Below are 21,251 nucleotides of genomic sequence, written 5' to 3'. Positions count from 1 at the left end.
AAGGAGGAGATATGTTACCTCGTGGTTTAACTTAAGTTGTTCTGACTTTTAAAATGAATTCATGGCGGCTGTATTTACATATTGATATTACACAAAAAATATGCGAAGTAATATTTGTTATTTTTTCGATTACCCTAAAAGACACTGTATGGTGTGTATTATCGTTTATGTGTGGTATAAACTCTGACATGTCTGAGGTATTAAGTAATACGGTTACTGTATTGTTACTCGAGCCACTACGAAGCTATAATTATTGATTATCAAGTGTCAGTCAAGTAGTCACATCCGACTCCAGGGCCCCGTCTTACCAAGGAGCTTCAAACAGGAGCTCCTTGGTCTTAAAAAGAGTGATCCGATCAACTACAACTATGCAAAACCAACAACGTCGACATTTAAAATGTATATTAATTCACTGTTTTCTTGACAATTCGGTACGCTTCTTTTTTGTTTTCAAAGGACATTGTGCAAACTTTCTGCAGAAAAAAATGATGACATTGATGGATTTCCGCACAGTTGAGGATGATCGGATCAATCGTAACTCTTTGTGAGACGGGACCCAGACCGACCAATGTCTGACGGCTCGGAGTCGGTTTCCTTGGTGTGACGAAGCATAATTAGTTTTGATTTGTTGGGTCTGAACAGTGGCGTACCGTGGGTCACGGCATGGGGGGGGGGGGGGGGGGGCACCAGCAAAAAAATTGAGTCACTTATAGAGCGCTTCGCATAATAGAGACATTTTAAGGACAGTGCCATTAAACGGATATGTATCTCACTGATCACATAATGCGAGCGCGAAGCGCGAGCTGAAATTTTTTGAAATTCAGACCTAAAAAGGGACAATATAAACAAATTTTTGTAATCATTATACAAACCTGTCTCAATAAACATACAATGCGAGCGCAAAGCGCGAGCTGAAATGTTTGTATATATTGACCCCAAACAAGGACATTTTAAGGACTATATTTTGGGAATCCAATAAGAGTATACATATCTCACCATAGTCATCGAATGCGAGTGCCAAGCGCTTGCTGATTTTGTTTGAATAATATACATCTAAACACATGAAGCACTTTTTGTAGTCATTGTAATCATGATTATCATACGCATCTCACTAGTCAAATATTGCGAGCGCGAAGCGCGAGCTGAAAATTTAGAAAAATTTAGACCTGAAGAGGGGCATTCTATGGCCTGATTGTAGGAATTCACGAAGACCATGCTTATTTTACTAACCAAATGATGCGAGCGCGAAGCGCAAGCCCAAATTTTTTTGATATTCAGATCAGAAAAAGGGACATTTTAAGGTCTGATTTTAGGAATTCATGAAGAACAGACATATCTCACCAATCCACGAATGCAAACGTAAGCACAGACAGTAAATAGTTTATATTAAGACCTTAAAATGGGGCAATCACTTTAAGTAGTCATGAAAAAGAAGCATATGTCACTACATAAAACAATAATAATTTGAAGTGCGAGGAAATATATTTTGTGTATATTGACTTGAAAACGGGAGGTTTTAGTACAACAGGATTATATATCTTGTTAAACAGACAATGCGAGCACCAGGAACAATGAAGAAATAGCATAGACCCTGCGCAAATTAGGCCTATGTTTCATAAATTTATGATTTTTTAATGTAATATAACATAACATAATTATAATATAATATAACATTATAATTAGCAATAATTTCTTCTTTCCCCAGTACGTTTCTCTCCCGTTCTCCCTCTTTTTCTCTTTTTCCCCGTTTTTTTTTTGGCCAGCCGATTAGGGGCACGTGCCCCCCCCATGCCCCCCCGTAGTTACGCCACTTTGTCTGAACAATCCAATCCAACATCAAATTTTAGTTCACCAGACTATGTATATATATATATATATATATATATATATATATATATATATATATATATATATATATATATATATATATATATATATATATATATAAAGGAAATTATATATATATATATATATATAAAGGAAATCCGACAAAGGAAATTATAATTGGTAAAGTGCCGAAAATCTGTCTATCTGACGGTCAATTGGATCGGGGTCGCCTTAGCCACTAACCCGTCTCTGTGGTCTAGCGGTTAAGGCACCGGCGTTCAAAGCTGGGGGCCCGGGTTCGATTCCCGGCAGAGACATTTTTTCGGCATCACCAATTTTTCCAAAGGGTAGATAGCTCTGGGGAACCAAGTGATTTAAGCTACGCCTACCATTGTTCTCTTCATCCATTTCTTTACAATATTTAAATAAAAGAGTTGCCAAAGCTGTACATGTATAGCTTTACACATTTATATATATATATATATATATATATATATATATATATATACACACACAACAACAAAAGTAAGTCCCCCATTAAACAAACATCAATAATTTCCGAACCAATGCGAGTTTTTAATATATTTTTACATGAGCGTGTAGATAATTTTATAAGCTACCCTCTGAGTAAATGTTATGGACGTATTTTACGTCATGCGTCAGTGAGCACGGTCAGAAGGCAAAAATGTCACTTTTCAAAAGTCACAAGCCAAATATCATGACTTTGATTCCATTTTATTGGAACTAATTCCACATTCTCATCATGAAAAATAGTCAGAAGGCTTGTAAAAGGTACTTTCTAAAAGACGATACAACTTTTTTGGCTAAATTTTACGGTTGAATAAACACAAGTCCAAATATGCTCTAATTTGATTTTTTACACATTTCTATCAATAAAAATGATAGAATATGATGACAGTTATTTTTGGGAAGAGTATCTTCAACAATATTCATCGTTTCACGGTTCAATGAACATTTATTGAAAAAAAAAATACGATTTTCAAATATCATAGGCAAGTATTGTTTCATTTTGGTAACTGAAAATGATCTTTTCTAAACTTTTTCGTTATGTTCATGACCAATTAACATGCTTCAATGATTCAAAGGCGTTTAATTAAACATTCACGCTTGAATGAACATGCAAAATGTGATTAGCTCTTTTTACGTTATTTGAAAAAAAATGCAATTTGTAACTATGGATATCTGTCACAAACCTCCTTGCTTAGTTCATTTGATTTGATTGTTATGAAAATCCCGATGTTTAATGCATCAGTGAGCACACAATATTCGAAAATTATGCAAATGAGAAGAAAGTTCAAGGCCTTGACCCCACTCTGTGCCGTATCGAATGGTTATTTTGGTGTGCGCGCCTTTTGGATAGTGTTACTCTGAAGCCATGTGCGAAGTTTCATGAAATAACTGTTGGCAGAAGTAACAAAAACCGTCCATGAAACAAACCCTCATTTCATATTTGTTAAAATTTTGACTTCCTCTCTGATAGACTTGTATACATGATGGGTGCATATGTTTAAGAATAACTAACCCCTTATTCAATATGGTGGAACTTTTTTTCAAGGCTGTCTTTAGCAATGCCATTTGGCAGTAATGTTTATCAACCTATGGGCAGAATTCTGTACAAAAATGGAATCGATTTCTTTATTAATGGATGAGTGAGCACGCATGAAAGTGGGAACATTTGTATTTTCAATGTCACAGACTCATTTTAAAGGGTAATAAAGTGAATATTGGGGGAAAATTCGGTTTCAAATGTGACTTTAATTGCTGTTGTTTTTATCATCCATCATTTCTATCACCACACACTTTCCGAACTTTAAACATTTTCATGGTTGAGTGAGCACATTCGAAAACTTAGGAATGAATACTCTTTATAGTGCATCAATGTATTATTTTCCTAACAATTTCTCATGATCAGTTTAATTTATGGACAAATCAGTGATGGATCCAGAATTTTAAAATGGGGGAGGTGCCTATTCTCGGGGGAGCCACCAACATTTTCAAATTTTAACATGATCTAACAAGTTGTAGAGGATACTATCATAAACCCCTATGATGATACGTCACAATACAGGGGCCGCGGAACGGTCTCCAAAGTGGGGGGGGGGGGGGGGGGCTGACCATGCAAAAAATCACAATCGTATGGTCATTTTTACATTTTTTGTACATGCTTTTGGAAAAAAGTGGGGGGCTGAAGCCCCCCCCCCCCGCTTCCGCGGCCCCTGCAATACCTTGTGCTCACTCAACCATGAACATACGATATCAAAACTGTGTGTGGAGTGGCTAAATGATGTATAGTAAAACAGCATAACACCATAAAATTCACCTAAAAACAACTTTTGCCCAACTTTGTATTTGCAAAATCTGAAAAACGACTCTTGTGACTTTCAAAAATTGTCATTTTTAATTCAATCTTTAATTACTCATGCATGACTCGACCGATTAATCTCATTTTTTTCCCAGGAGTTGCTTAATGAGTGTAGAAAATTACCTACGAAATATCATATCTCAAAATAATTTCGTTCAAAAGTTACAGCAATTTGATTTAGGGGGGACTTACTTTTTTTGTTGTGTATATATATATATATATATATATATATATGTTCTCTTTATCCATTTCTTTCACAAAATATTTAAATAAAAGAGTTGCCAAAGCTGTTGTACATGTATAATTTCACACATATATATATATATATTTCGTAATGTAGGCCCTTAATTTAAACGTTGTTAGTTTATAAGGGTATAAACCATGGATGCTTAACAGTACAATATTTTGGCCTCCTGATAATACTAATCAATTAATCAATATAACAGCTGTGCTATCTTCGCGCCAATTAGACATAATAATTATACTACGACTATAAAGGATCCAATTAGTTAAGATCGAAATAGTGCATGTCAATGAGGTCAATGGCATTTCGGTTGGCGAAGGGTGGAGGGGGTGGGGGGGAGTGGAGGGTCGAATGCTTGGAATGACGAAATCCGTTCTCTTATTGATTAATACATGTAATTCATCTCTCCCCCTCTCTCTTATTAATTTATTTCTTACTTGCTTCCTAATTATGTCAATAAGCCTAAATCACTAAAATCATTTTCTTACACTGTAAAAAATGATGTGCTAATTTAGCACTTAAAGTGCTTGTATAGTGACTGCACTACGAGTGCTGATTTTCTAGTTTAAATTTGAACTAGCAGATCAACACTCGTAGTGCAGTCACTATACAAGCACTGTAAGTGCTAAATTAGCACTTCATTTTTTACAGTGTAATGAACATGTATCTCACAAATAACGAATGGTGAGATAACACATCGGGCAAGAGGGGCAGCTCGGGGAATAAAGATGGGAAGAGGTTGGCAAATGCCAGTCTTATGGCTTGTAAATTAATTTCGTCTTTCGTGTTTCCAAATGATTATTCAAAAGTTAAAGATCAACGGGTCCAGAACAATTAAAAAGCTCCTTTATCCATTAGTCTTACCGATTAAAGTAATTTGCACAGACTATATCAATTGTTGTTCTTTCAGTGAATTTTTTCATATGGATGAAATACACCAATGAAGAAGAAAAATAATCGAACTCGTGCATACACTTATTCAAGATATCTGTGATTGAAAAATGATACTTTGATTTATCTACTTGGGTCTAAATTTAACACATTGTATATATTTATTCATTGTTCACATTTTTAAACACTTAACAATTGGGGGAAATTTTTCGTTCTTACAACATCAAACTGGACATATACAGCTCAGTTTTTTGGGGGGCAATTCGTTATCAAAGGCCTCGTCGTAATAGAAACTGAACATCGCACTTCCATGCAGGACTGACCAGCCTGCAAGCACAGACTCATTGACAGTTATACCATGTACAGTGTGAAGACGAGACTTCAAACTCTCATGAATATGTAAATTAGCCACATTACATGAGATAATATAACCCCACTACAGTTTGATTCTGTATTATGTACTAATTTGAAGAACCAAATTGCTGTACCTGCACACCTCCGCCGAATGAAAGTTTGTGGAGAGAGACATCATGACGTCATAATATCGTCAGTTTACGAGCCTAACTATAATAAAGATATGAGTCTAAACTACTGAGCTTAGGGAGGGATAAACCGGAAGAACAATCGTAACAATACGACTTGACGTAATCACAGGGGTCGCTGGGCCGTAAACAAACTTTCAGCCAATCAGAGAACAGTATTGATAGGCTGCCATTCCTGAGCGGTGTAACCATATAGATAAATTACTAGTTTGCTTAGTATATATCTCTATAGTTGGGTGACCGGATCGTTAGTTGGGTAATGTAGGAGGATTTATGACTGCCCAGTGATTCAACTTCCATGGCACTGGGAAGCGGGAGCTGAAGCACTTATTACCCTTATCTTAAAATACACTGTAGAATGTGCATTTTCGTTTCAGCTGACATGACTGTGGCATAATTTGAATAAATGATTTGAATAAAAAGAGAGAAATCCAACAAGCATAACACTGAAAATTTCATCAAAATCGGATGTAGAATAAGAAAGTTATGACATTTTAAAGTTTCGCTTACTTTCACAAAACAGTTATATACACATCCTTGTCGGTATGCAAATGAGGAGACTGATGACGTCATCCACTCACTATTTCTTTTGTATTTTATTATATAAAATAAGAAATATTCTAATTTTCCCCTCATTGTCAGTGAAACAACGTTCCTCCTTGAACGTGTTGAATTTGCATTGTTTAATACCTATGGTTCAATCAAGTTGGCCCTTTTTGTCAAATCTGTAAAATTGAAATGTTGTATTATTCAAACAATAAAAAACAAAAGAAATAGTGAGTGATGGACATCGTCGACTGACTCATTTGCATGACACAGCGTTGTGCATATCACTGTTTTTTTAACAATAGGCGAAAATTTTAAATGCCATAACTTTCTTATTTTACATCCAATTTTGATGAAATTTTCAGCGTTATGGTAGTTTGAAATTTCTATATCAATTTTCTGGGGTGGACTTGACCTTTAAGGATTATCAAGTGTTAGTTTAGTAGCATCTACTTTTCACGTTTTGAACCAACTACATGCAGGTAATACTGTTATACCGTGAAATCGTCTCCAGACCATTCAATGTAATATCATCGGATTCGGTTTCGTTGGTCTGAGTCATAATTAGTTTTGATTTGTTGGCTCTGAACAATCGAATCCAATATCAAATTCTAGTTCATCAGATTTATGTAATTACATGAAATACATTGAAGATTAATTAACAAAGTGAGCTGTAATTATTTTGATTTAAAAAAGCGTATGGAACAGAACGGAGGACCAAGAAAAGCAAAACTAGTAAGAAAGGAAAACCCCTATAACTTAGTTTCAATACCTGATTAACAAAACTATACACAATAATGGAGACGGACGGAAGACGAACTTAAAGCAAGTAATCTATAAAATATAAAGTAAAGCGAATAAGCGACTACAAAATTAAGAGAAAGTAAATTAAATAATAATTACAATGATAACAACAGTAATAATAATAAATAAATAAAAATATAAATTATAAAATCATAAGGGCACTCCGGTGATCTAGAGGTTTTGAAACTGTTCTAGTAATCCATAGGTCGTGGGTTTGAATCTCATCCGGTTTGCCAATGATTGTTTAATAGGCAGGCATCACGCAGCAGGTACTATGTTACCCCTGTTGGTGAAACATGAACAACTTATCATTTACCTTTCTCATCAACGATGAATTCTTTGATTATAAAATTATAATAAGGAGAAAAGGGGAGGCATAGGAAGGAGGGAGGAAGGACAGTGTGGTACAAGTAAAGTTGAAAGTGAAAAAGGAACATGGCAGGTGCACAGGTCGATAGGCATGTAGTGTTATTATTTAGAATTATATTTGACAAATTCATCGATAGTTAAATGCTAAATTGTAATACTTACTAAATACCAAATAATAGGTTTTGGTTATATGTTAGCTTGACTTTTTGATGTGACGTTTGACAAATTAGAAGATTGTGTGGCATATATTAGAACCTGGATGCTTCAAAATAAGTTAATGTTGAATGATAAAAAAACTGAATTGTTAGTCATTGGTAACCCACGTCAGGTTTCAAAATTTGGGGGCTATAGCTTAAATGTTGGCGATTCGGTTATAACTCCATCAGATAAAGCCAGAAACCTTGGTGTAGTCTTTGATACACACTTAACCATGGAATCACAAATCAACAATGTTTGTAAATCCGCTTATTTTATGATCTATAACTTGAGACGTATCCGTAAATTTTTTGATCAAGACACCATGAAAACTATTGTTCATGCTTGTATCACAAGTAAATTGGATTATTGTAATAGTGTTCTCTATGGATTACCCGATTCTCAAATAAGCAAACTGCAGAGTGCAAAACACATGTGCACGTTTAATATGTCGTCTTCCCAACTCCTGTCACCCCATTACTGAGAGAATTACACTGGTTACCTGTCCGGCAAAGAATCACATTTAATATCCTAATGATAGTTTTAAAAGGTCAGGCCCCAAGTTACATCTCAGATCTCTTGAAGTTGAAATCCCGATCTCATGACCATCATCTACGTAGCTCACAAGATACACTCACACTACAAGTACCCCCACACAAGACTGAGGCAACACTAGGAGATAGGTCATTTCTGATGTCAGCCCCACGACTATGGAACAAACTTCCCCTCAACATTAGGAATTCAACAAATTTACATAATTTCAAGTTAAAATTAAAAACCTATGATAGTATGTATAGCACCTAGGAAGCTCTTGCAGCGCAAAAGAATATATAGATATAGTTTTTGCGCTATATAAATGCATATTATTATCATTATTATTATTATTATTATTATTATTATTATCATATTTATGTGGTATGTGATAACGCTTGGAAAATCAGGAGATGTTTTCTACTCTGATGTAAAGTTCGATTTGCGCCAAAGTAAGCCATGTCTGCAATGAACTAATCCAGATGCCACTGACTTTCAATTTCTAATGTTCTGTAATGCTTCAAATTCTTTAAGTAATACACTTCTTTATTTTATTTGAGTAAATGTTTTAGTTTAGTCAAATTGTAGTCAATTGTAATGGGGTATGGCTACAATATTGACTTCGTCAAATCATGTATCACCTAAATTGATATAGGGTAACACCCATGGGTCAAAATCAGTGTGTATTGCAATATGTACACATAATGGATTATATACGTGAGCTTTCTCAACTCAATTCTATTTTGAAAAAAAGAAATACGCAAGTCAGTTCAATATCTTAGATTATATCTTTAATTCACTGTTCCATGCATGTTAATCATTCACAATCACTAATACAAGATTATTACATACTAACATACTTAATATGTTACAAGTGACAACTGAGTGATGTAATCTCTCATTAATAGAATAATTAAAGGTCTCGCTTATACCCCCGTCACACTTATTCGGAATCAGCAGGAATCGAGCAGAACCAGCCGGACTGAAGAACTTTCAAAATTCGTGCCACATTCGGGAGGGAATTTGAAATTTTCACTACTTTTGCAAAAATGTCGTTCGAATACTTAGAACGTCCTTCGATCCCGCCTTGAATGATTCTTGCACATTCCGGATGTATTGACTGTCAAATGCACCTCGAATACAGTCGGAACACAGGAAGAATATTAAGAATGCTCTTAGAATGTCGTAAGAATATTTAGAATGCAGTCAGAGAGCAGTCAGAGTGCACTTCGAATGTCGTTCGATATTTCTCCACTTGGAATGCACTTCGAAAGTTTTGAACATGAGCAAAACATTCGGGCCGGTCACAAGAATGGACCCGAATGTCTGGAATGCACTCAGAATGCAGTCAGAATTTTTAAAATGCACTTCGAATATCCAGGAATGTACCAAGAATTTTCATTCCGACGGCATTCCGGCTCATTCCGCCTCTAGTGTGACGGGGTTTTATTTTAAATATCTGCAGTGTGGAATTCATTCGTCTGAGTGTTATAAACCCAATAACAAAATTGTTTCAATTCTTTCATTTTTGTTTAAACACAACTTGGGCCTAAAGGTTAGCCGGATCTTTTGGGTTGTCCTCACAATAATAACCCATTACATTATTTTCTTAACAACATGATCATAAAATTCAATTATTCCTTTATATTTTTACACCTAATTGAGTTCGGGTTGTGCGGAAGATTGAACAAGATTGGATAACGATAGGACGGCTGTGCTTACTCGACTAAATCGACTCATTATAGCGTTAATCCACTGGGTGAAAAGACTTTGCTCCTGTGACATTTGCTCCGGTCTCAATATCTCAGAGGGCATAGTGTTAGAGTTAGGATTGCATTAGAGTTCTTAATTCAGAATAATGTAACAATGATTATTAGGGGTTATTTAGTTTTTGAGGTTACACTCTAAAAAGAAGAAGTGCTAATTTAGCACTTAATGGGCTTATAGAGACTGCACTTTGAGTGCTGATTTTTTAGTTCAAATTTGAATGATAGCCCATTAAGTCCTAAATTGGCACTTCATTTTTTAGAGTGTAGATGTTTTTGTTTGGCTTAACGTGCATATTTTCCATCAGAGCAATTGTCGCCGGAGCAAATGTCATGGTACCCTGTCGTTGATCTCTAAAATTAGAGTGGATTCAGATTCACACGCGTTGCGCAAATCGTTTCTGATATGCCTCAACATTGTTTGTAATCACTCATGTCTGAACAAATTTCTAAGCTTTGGGTCCCAAATCTAATAGATTTCCAGTCTCTTACATATACTATAAGTGTCAACTCTATAGTTAAAACATATCTAATAATTGTAAAATCTATATCTTAAAACGGGTTTCATTTTTTTAATGAACGCAAGGTAGAAATAGTATGTTTCGGCACTTTTAACAATAACGATGATATTATAATCAATAGTCACAATTGGTAATATTCAGTAAAATGTCGTAAAAATAAAATCATTGATTTAAACAAGGAGCATAGCTCTGTGTCTCAAAAAAGATAGTTAAAGCCACATTCTTCGTCAGTGCCTAATTCTCTTTTTACATTTTATTTACACAGCATTTTGATATTACCAATTGAGATCATTAAATCTAGTCGCAATTCATTTACACAGTTTTCAGATTAAACATTATGAAATCATATCAAATGCAATTATACAAATAAAATAAAAAACATGCAGAAAATGTCTGCTAAATACGAATATCATAATAGAATTTTAGGAATGTTAATCGCTGGCAAAAAATAATGCCTTGATATTATTGATAACAACTACATAAAGAATTTTCAATCACTGTCATTAAATAAACTGTAGGCCCGTTTCCCGTAATTTTCTTATGACAAAAACCTGTCCCGAAAATAGTCATCGCACATGAAATTAATGAGCAGGAATTTACTTCTTGGATTCAATTTTTAGAACAACGCTAGCGAGACAGAAGCCTATAGCTCCCACCCCTCCATTGAGCGAGGGAATATATAATCAAATTCGATGAAACAAGGGAATTATTATTTTTTTTCCCTGATGACTATCCAAGCTTTATAAACTACTTTGTCATTAAATAGGGACGCATAGGGACGCATAGGGACGCATTTGGCAGTGATATGCGCTATATAAGCATGTTGGTATTATTATCATTATTATAAATCCATATTGTAAAGGAAACGGGGAAGTGCGTGAGTGGTGAATTTCAAGAGTTTATGATATAAACACATTTTGCACACATTTAAGCAAACAAAAAGAGGGAGGAACTGAGGGCCTCAGACCTATGCCCCAGACCCCAGTTGCGCTGCCACTAACAATGTATACATGCGATAGGCCACAAAAACCTGAAAATTCCAAGAAAAATAAATCCATCACAAATGCATCGATTTAGCTTTTACTCTATTTGGGCATAGTATATTTATACAAACAAAAATGGTTCAGATTTAATCAGGTTTTCTGGTAATCAACCACTCTGCAGTCTCACAGTTCCGTTTATTTTCATTCAAGAAATAGCTAATTTCAAATTCTGGGTATCCTTCATTCAGAAGCTGCATAAACTTCTCGGGAACATTACAGTTACATAGATATATTTCCTTAATGGAGCAATTATCTATGTTAGGCATTTCAAGGGAGAACGAATGAAATGATATCTCAGCGTTGATCACAGAAATATATTCTACAGAGGGACATTGAAATGTTAAAAGGAGTAAAATATCCTTAAAATCGAAATGGTTAACATTTTCCATGGATATTCTTTTCACTTGTCCAAGCGATTCAACTCGTTCTCCACCTAGAATAACATTAGTGTCTGAGATGGTAAGTTCCCTCAGATTGGGACAACTACTTGAAAATACAGACAAGGTACGGGGAATATTCAGTGAATGTTTGCATTTGAGAAAGTGCACAAAGCTTACAGCGACGTAAAGTCTACCCCTTTCAGGATTGTGCTGACGACAATCTAATACATTGTGGAAATCGAATTCATAAATTTCATCGTCATTTTTATCAAATGGTAGTTGTATTGCATCATGAATATTGATAGGATTATCGGACTTCAAAATCGCCTTTAATTTGCCAAATATTTCCTTAGCATCCTGTACTTCTATGAACACATCATCAACCTGAATGTAAACACGTTCACAAGACGATTTAATATTAACAAGAGCTTTTGTTGGAAAGATACAGTCTTTGAACAAGATGGACTCAAACCACTGGTAAGACGAAGGGTTGATATCGCAACCCCATGCTAATTTACAGGTAGTGAATGACAATGATATTACTGCCTGGAGGCGTAACTTCACAATTGATATTACCTTAGATACGTCTACGGGCACTTTTACAAAGTCATAGAACCCAATAGCTTTCAAGTTACTGGATGCAGCAGGTGTGGAACCTTCTGCATCATTGCTTTCATCTTCCAGTTCAGACTCTTGTATCTTAAGGTCTTCCAATATTGGGCATTGAGTAGTAATGAAGTCGACAATTTCCAAAAATCTCAAACGCCTCACTCTGTCAAAAATGAGTTCTTTTAATGGCAAGAATCTGTCTTCTTTCTTGTCAAAAAGCACATATCCATTTACTACCACGAAGCGGTCGACGTTTTGGCAATACCGTGATAAAGCAGTAAATGCCTGTTGAATACTCACCACATCCTCGCAGTCCATAAAATGTACAGATTTGACCGAAGAATATCTCACGCCCTTCCATGTATCTGAGAAATCATCAACCAGGACATTAAAAAACACTATTACATCTATATTGGGCAATAAGGTCGGCAAAACTGGGACACTTCCCATATCAATCGCAGCCTCTGAACATGCTGAATGTATGTGTATTACCTTATGATCTTTCCCTGAATATGTGTTCTGGAATACTTCTATCAGAAGGTTGTCATTCATATACAAATGCACCATGTGACACAGTTTAGCAACCCAGAATATACCTTTACTTGGTAATTTGCAACCATCAAGTGTTACAACCTTCAAAATTGGCGAGTTTGGAATGGCAATTTCTGAAGTAAAATTAACAGGGCATTTTGTCAAAATGATACTTGCCACAAGGGTCTGAACATAATAGTTGGTCACTATGATAATATCCGTAATATCGAGGGATGTTGAGCAGTTTGTAAGGTATACTCTTTCTAAAAACTTTAGTTTAAGAGCTTTATGCCGAGTTCTTGGTAATCCAGCAGCTGATAAAATAGTACTGCCAACTGGGTGAGAGGACATTGATATGTTATGTTCTGGTGCGGTCATTCGAGACAGATATAGACTTTCATCTTTACCAATTTCAGAGTTTCCTATGGTCAGTTCCACAGCATATGGACAACACAAAGCGATGAATGACATCACAGCCGAATAGGTTATAAATCTGCAACCATCAAATTCAACTTGCCGTATGTCAGATTGTACAAATTGGGTATCACTACCAAATGACACATCGCAATATCTAATGAACATCTTTTCTAGTATTGGGCAACAGGTATTCAGAATAGAGACAGTGTCTGACATGTTTACTTCTTCCTTACATTCTCGGAATAAACAAACCTGCACAGATGGATATTGAACGCCCAGAAACTCTTCAAGTGTCAATGGCTGCAGTGAGCTATAAAAGTACAGAGCGTGTAAATCTGGAAACCATCCTGGCAAGTTTGCAGCGTCGTTGATATTTATTCTGAACTTCGAATGGAGGTGGGCGATGAGCTTTCTTTCTGACCAAACCTGTTCATACAAAATCTCTACGTATAAATTTTCATTTACATGCATAGTTAGGCGTTCGCACCAGGTGCTCATCCACGAAATGCACTGATATGGAATTCTGCAATTTGTAAGGGCAATATCCGGAAAGAGCTCTTCTCGACAGTTGTTCATGAGTTCAAGAGAGGAGTTTAATGAACAATCAATAAATGCGAGGTGGGGAAGACGACTTAACATACTTTTGAAAGTTGGAATGACATGAGAGAGATCAACAGCTTGCAAGCAGTGTTTGAAGTACACATACTTCAGATTCTTAAGGTGGAATTTTTCAGTCATGTTTTGGAAATCTATAGAAGAGTCTGCGATACGAAGCAGGTTAAGGTACGGGAAACAAATGGACCCGACCGCCAATAAATTTGATAGAACTATTGAAGTTTTACATTCCTTTATTATCATCTGCATATTTGAAGTCGCAATATTTTGCGCTGGTTTTTGTTCTGAAGTTGAATTATCAAAATGTAATTGGCAACGGGAAAGGGTTAAACAACTTAAAGAAGGAAAATGTAGCGCAAGTGATGTAAGAAGTTTAGATGTATTCAACACTTCGACACTGTCAAAAACTTTAAGTTCTTGAAGAGATTCATGTACATCACATTGCAGGTTGTCCAGATCCTCTCCATCCATTCCAGCTAATTTCACTTCAGAACAAGTCGGCCCTACATCAAAGAGCATAGAAACCATATTACACAGGTTAAGAATTTGATCGCATTCATCTGCATTTACATCAAACACCTTCGTCAGTATAAGACTTTGAAGGTATGGGTACTGCTTAGCAATGGAGTAAAGCAAGGTATTGAGTAACTGTTTCCCGCGACAACCACAAACTGACATAAACTGAATGCTTTTAAATTGACTGGTTTGTTTCCCTTCATATCCGACTAAAGTAAAAGCACAGTTAAGAAGAGTGATGGATGTTAGGTATAAACACGGTGACATCAATTCGTATATAATTTTTAAATCTAAGTTGTTGAAAAGACAATCTCTTTCTTTGTCTTGGGTATTCATTTTTTCCTCAACTATGTTATATTCTTCCCCTTTGATTACAAATTGAGTGAAATAGTAATCGGTTAGGGATTGTGGATTGTGTGACAAAAAGTGTTTGACAGCGGCAAAATCGTTTAAAACGTTTAGATCCATGAAAAGTGTTCTGTTTTTATTGAATATGTCTGTCCTTATCTCCATGTAGCCTTCAGATTGACACTCAAAGTAGCACTGAATGAGAAAGTCTGTCGTGCAATTCTCGATACCGTATCCGCTCCAACTCGAAAAATCAAATACTGTTTGCACACACTCTCTGCCTGCTAACAATCCGCATTCAAAAATGAAGACGCTGTCAGAAATTTGAACATCATGAATATCTATGAGGTTTTGTGACTGTGCATCGATTTCTGTTGATGCCCTACTTGACACTATATGTTGCGCCACGCAGAGATCTCGAAGTAAACCATGGAAAAAGTACAAACAGTTTTCTTTCCCTTGCATTCTTCTCCTCTCATTTGTAGAAATGAAACCAACTTTCATACATATTTCAAGTATTTCGTGATTTTGGGGCGTCAAATCATTACCTTTCATATCAATTATGTACTGTTTACCGGCCAATCTACCCAATGTGGCCAAACAGTCGTTCAGATTTATAGAGAGCAAATTTCGAGCTACCTTATTTTCCGACGATTTATACCTATCGCAGTACGTGTTAAACAAATACTTACACAATGTTATAATCAGATTTGTCCTTGTAAAAGGACGATTAGTGATTAAGTCATTTGAAACTGTCTCACAAATCATGGCAAGAAAGAGAGGGACACGTAAGAGAGGTTGCAAACTTAATAGATTACTCGTTATGAATTGCTTAACCTTTGCAGAAACCTTCTCGTTGCAATAATTATCTATGAATTCATCAATTGAAATGCGAACGAACCCATTTATTGAAATTTCAGCATATGAATTGAACAACTGCCCACGAAATTCATCAGCTTTCGATGGTCTTGAGGTTACAACTATTCTGCAGTAACGAAATTCTTCGTATTTTATTGATCTGTACAAGCTTCCATTAGGTAACCGGCCTTCAGTCCCTTGAAATGCGAGCTGGGATTCATCGAATCCATCAAGCAGAATTACAGTATCTTCAGAGTTCTGTCGCAAACAGTTCTCAATCTGCTCTCCTGTGAAATTCGTGTCTTTTGGTAAGAGCTGCTTAATTACTTCATCCCCTAACATTGCATGTACACCTTTCAGAGACAAATGAATTAACAATTTAACTGATCTAAGTTCAGAGTCTTGCGCTGAAATAGCCCAGTCGTGTGCTAATTTATACAATTCAAATTCAAATTCATTTATTTCACATCTGTAAAAAACATACAAGATACAATATATCGAGATCAATCAAAATGATTCCATAGTAAAGGAGTAATGAATATTGTAAAATGACAAATTAACAAAAATAACAAAATACATAGGGTAATGAATGCGATGTGGGGGAATAGCAAAAGCCAAATAGACCTATCTAGGCTACTCCCTGATTAACATTCATTACCGAAAAAAGACCATCCTGCAATCAATTTATTAGATTGCAAGAAACACACGTTTCAAAATAAACGAAATCAACAAAATAATGAAAAAAAATTGGAAAAAAATAACAACTATACAACAAAAAAATATGTTTAAAATACATAGGCCTACACATAAAATAAATGTGGTCTTTCCAACTCCAGCATGACCATTAATAAGGATACGACCGGGTGACGCATTGTTTTGCTGTATCCTGAAAATGTCATTATATGATCCAGTCAAAAACTCCACATTTTCTCTTTTAGAGACGTTGTCATCGTTGAAGTGGATATCATTGAAGAAAGTAGATTTCACACAGCTGAAGTCAGGGTCGAAACGTGGGAAATTACCTTTTGATGTCTTTTTATGATAGAAGAGAGATGGAGGAGTGAAACCATCGTTTATAGGAACATCTGTCTCCTGTTTCCACGGCACTGTTCGTACGTATAACACATCGACGTAATCATGGTGACACTTTCGAAGTCGCTGTAGATCCGTAACATCCATGTTGCTCTTAACGCGATGGGTGGAGTAAATCGTACCTGGAATAAAGACAAATCGAGATTTAGAAACTATTTCTTTTGTTTTTTATTGTTTGAATTATACAATATTTAAATTTTTACAGATTTGACAATAAGGACCAACTTGACTTAACCATAAACTGTTAAAATAATGGTAATTCTACATGTTCAGCGAGTAATAAAGATTTGTTTCACATGACAATGAGGACAAAATTATATTTTCATATTTCATATAATAAAATACAAAAGAAATAGTGAGTGGGTGACGTCATCAGTCTGCCAATTTGCATACTGTCCAGGATGTGTATATAACTGTTTTCTGAAATTAAGCGAAACTTTAAAATGTCAAAACTTTCTTATTTTACATCCGATTTTGATGAAATTTCAGTGTTTTGCTAGTTGGATTTTTCTCCTTTTATTCAAATTAACTGTTTGGTGGGGTGGACTTGTCCTTTAAATTGTTCGTACGAATTGAAGTTTACTTGATTAGATTTGATTTGAATTAAAATTTTCACTCTTGTTTTTACTTACAATTCATAATAATACATACATGATAAGCAAATAATAATTGAAGTACAATATTATAAAGTTGAAAAAGTAACATGTCTAGAAAAATTACAAAGTATTCTTTGACTAAGTACAATAAGTTGGAAAAGAGATTTCTACGAGAAAAAGAAATTGTGGAACACGAATAAAAAGCAGGGCTTGCATGTCTTAGGTCCCTAAAACTACGAATGGTATAATGATAATTTCTTTTTTGTACAATAAAGTGCAGAATTATCCCAACACTGTTTATACGTAATTAGACAGTAACAAGGTAATATTTGTGTAATGGATACATACATTGATTAAACTAAGATGAAAGGTTAGGTTATTGTTAAAATATAACAGGTGGTCATGAATACGAATGAAAAAGCTGATATGAAAGGGTAAAATAAAGAAGATCTGATCCTCAGACGACGGTAGATCTCGACTTCACTGATGGGCGAAATGGCCATTTAAGACTGCGGTGAAGAAGGCAACGGAAGACCAATTCTCTATCAGTGGCGTAGCTCGGATTTTTTTCCTGAGAGGGGGGGGGGGGGGGCACTGGAGGTCCTTGCTTTTTCTGGGTGGGACCCATAATTTTTTCCGGTGTGTGTGTATGTGTCACAAGGGCGGATCCGACTTTCGCTAATAGGGGACGGTGCCCAAAATTATCTTCAACTATATTTTCCCTTATCAGTCTCTTCTTAGTTTTATTATTATAAAACAACATAAACATGAAATAATTTCATAAGTCTTATGAAAAGTGCGAGCGCGAAGCGCGAGCGATTTTTTTTTTACTTTCATGTATTTTGTCCTGAAAATTTAATATTCTGGGCAAAGTTATGTGTGATCCTGAACAAGATTCGTATGTAACTAGATGGTTACTGCGAACGCCAAGCGCGAGCAGATATTTTTTATTTAACTGTTATAGCATTATCGAAAAGGGACCTGTTAAGGACTGCTTACAGTTACCCACGAAGATGGTATATATTTCAATAATGCGAGCGCGAAGCGCGAGCACATTTTTGTCTAAGCACTTTTTGTATTAATAAATGGGATAGGTATGTAACTAAACAATTGATGCGAGCGCGAAGCGCGAAAGGAAGAAAATTTAGATTTTAGACCTAAAAGCGGGACTCTATTCATATTTTGTAAATCATAAATAGGATATAGTTAATTGGGTGTCATTACTAATGCGATCGTGAAGCGTGAGCAGACAATTATTGATATTCTGATGTGAAACTGGATAATTTAAGTACATTTTAAATAAAGAACATGCAGGCTATCGCGCATGTTTTAGATTTTGACCTAGAATCTGGGCATTCTGAATACATTTGTTTAATGGAACAATTTAATAATAATAATAATATAGGGTATTGAAATTGCGCACATATCCACCTTGATAGATGCTCAAGGCGCTCCTATATTACCCGGCTAAGCTAGGCGTTCATAGCGCTCACAGCTTTTTAAGGAATTACCTCCTACCGGTACCCATTTACCTAACCTGTATGACGGGCTGTTCATGCCATAAGCCGTCATTTCATTCATTCACTCGAGCATGCTGAGTGGTGAATGATTTGTACCTATTTACCATCACTCACTCGGGAGAGTGAGTGATTGAAGAGTTTTATCCAATCAGAGAGTTATCGAGACTCACTGAAGTGATTGTACATCCATTCGAGTGGTTGTACAACCATGCACTCGAATGGATGTACAACCACTTCAGTGAGTCTCGATAACGATTGTAACTCTCTGATTGGACAAAACTCTTCAATCACTCACTCTCCGAGACGTACAAATCATTCACTCACTCTAGTGAGTGAATGAATGACGGCTTATGGCATGAACGGCCCGTCATACACCTGGGTTGAGTGCAGCCACTGTGGATCAGTTTCTTGCTGAAGGAAATTACGCCATGGCTGGGATTCGAACCCACAACCTTCTGTTTCAAAGTCCGAAGACTAATCCACTGGGCCACAACGTGTATTATGGAATACACGTAGACAATATGAACCTGGCAAATCAAACAATGTGACCACGCAGCGTAAGCTTAAAATGCTGATATGTAGACCATAAAGCGGACATTTTACAGAGCACTTAAATTTGTAAATGAAAAAAAAAATAATGAAAGCTCGATGTTTGAGATAAAATATGTTTTGTATATTGACTTCATAACTTTCTCCATATCAGCCTATTGAGCAAGACATAAATCTCATCGAACAGGCAATTCTGGCGCGAAGCACAAGCAAAAATTTTATATGGTATACATGAAAGATTTTTTTTTGCAAGTCTTCCCTCATATTATTTCATTCACTCGTCTTCCTCCTCTTACTTTCCTCTTCTTTTTTTCTTCTGTCTTTCTTCTTTCTCCCTTTTTTTATTCATTTTTGCTCTGCCAATTTTTTTCAGGGGGAGGGCACCTGGGGGCACACCAGAACAGTGGCGTAGCTTCGGGGGGGGGGGGGGGGTGCACGTGCCCCCCAGCCCCCCCCCCCGAAGCTACGCCAATGTTCTCTATACTTCCAAGAGCAATTATGGATAATACAATCGCCTTTATACGTCTCCGGATACGGCACTTTCGGAGAGGGAGAGAGAATGCCAATAAACGTAAATATCGTACTGGCGAAAACGGTTCTTGTCAAAGGAATGTGAATAGAGTCTGAATGTCTTTTTTTGGTACTTATATCAGCTGTTTAGTGAATGGATTTGAAAAAAAAAATGCTTGGCAATTCTTATTGCAAACATTTCTATAAATATGAAGAAAAAAAAATGTTTCACATACTTATGATATTATTCTAGAATTTGTATTATTGATAAGCAATTTAATGGAATGGGGCCATGCAGGTAAAGTTCCCATTACTTTTAGGGCCAGGTCTGTGTTAATACTGTTATGTTTCCACGTTAGGAAGTGTGTGAGGGTGTGTTTAAGGGCGGTCATGTGTGCGAGGGTTCATATCATTAATGAGAAAAATCCATACACAAAACATGACTAGGAATACATACCACCTGATAGGTCATCAGCTAGTTCGTTGAGTTCTGCCTGTTGAAGTATACCGCAGAAAGTTCCTAACTGATCAATATGGTCACAGCTTTGGCGCCAGTACATGATCATATTCTCCGTTCCACGGCTTTCCGCCCTTGGTTCCGTAGCATTCTCTGCTTTGTACTTTGATACACGTTGTTGTGTTAAGCCCATGGCGATGCCCAACTTCGTGATGTCATGGGTTATGCGATTAGTGGCTATTTCATGGATAACAGCATCTGTCAGAGGTCTTGCGTTTACCCTTGCGTAAGATTTGCTTTCTGACTGTGTTCCTAAATACAACATGCATAAAATCACAATGATAAAAAAATCTGAGCTCATTTAAAACCCCGTCCACATTTGTTATTTAGACATGATAAAACAAACATAATTAATTAAAAAAATGCATTTATCTCTTGTATGTTGTTGAAATTCACCACTTGCGAACAAATATTTGCAGCAAATTTTCAGTTTTCGTGTTATCTAAAAACGGAATGAGACTAACAAGAATATACACAAAAGGAATAGGTGAAGGAGACAGGAAAAAAAGTAATGAAAAAAGCTCATATAGG

The 21,251-nt window shown here is 36.0% G+C and overlaps 1 protein-coding gene across 1 annotated transcript in view; it reads right to left on the bottom strand.

Annotated features, from left to right (window-relative positions):
- Window positions 1-9,104: 9,104 nt before the first annotated feature.
- Window positions 9,105-21,251, bottom strand: part of LOC135157216 (uncharacterized) — an 18,854-nt gene continuing 6,707 nt past the window's right edge. Inside the window, exons 3-4 of the mRNA XM_064112146.1 lie at window positions 20,661-20,972; window positions 9,105-17,150 (exon numbers count right to left, since the gene is read on the bottom strand). Of these exons, the coding sequence (XP_063968216.1) occupies window positions 11,749-16,278 (4,530 nt within the window). The 5' untranslated portion in view covers window positions 16,279-17,150; window positions 20,661-20,972 and the 3' untranslated portion in view covers window positions 9,105-11,748. The remainder of the gene's footprint in view (window positions 17,151-20,660; window positions 20,973-21,251) is intronic.

The sequence above is a fragment of the Lytechinus pictus genome, chromosome 17 (genome assembly GCF_037042905.1).
Source record: "Lytechinus pictus isolate F3 Inbred chromosome 17, Lp3.0, whole genome shotgun sequence".
Lineage (NCBI taxonomy): Eukaryota > Metazoa > Echinodermata > Echinoidea > Temnopleuroida > Toxopneustidae > Lytechinus > Lytechinus pictus.
Note: the sequence above shows the minus strand (reverse complement) of the source record. Positions and strands in the feature narration are given on the sequence as shown.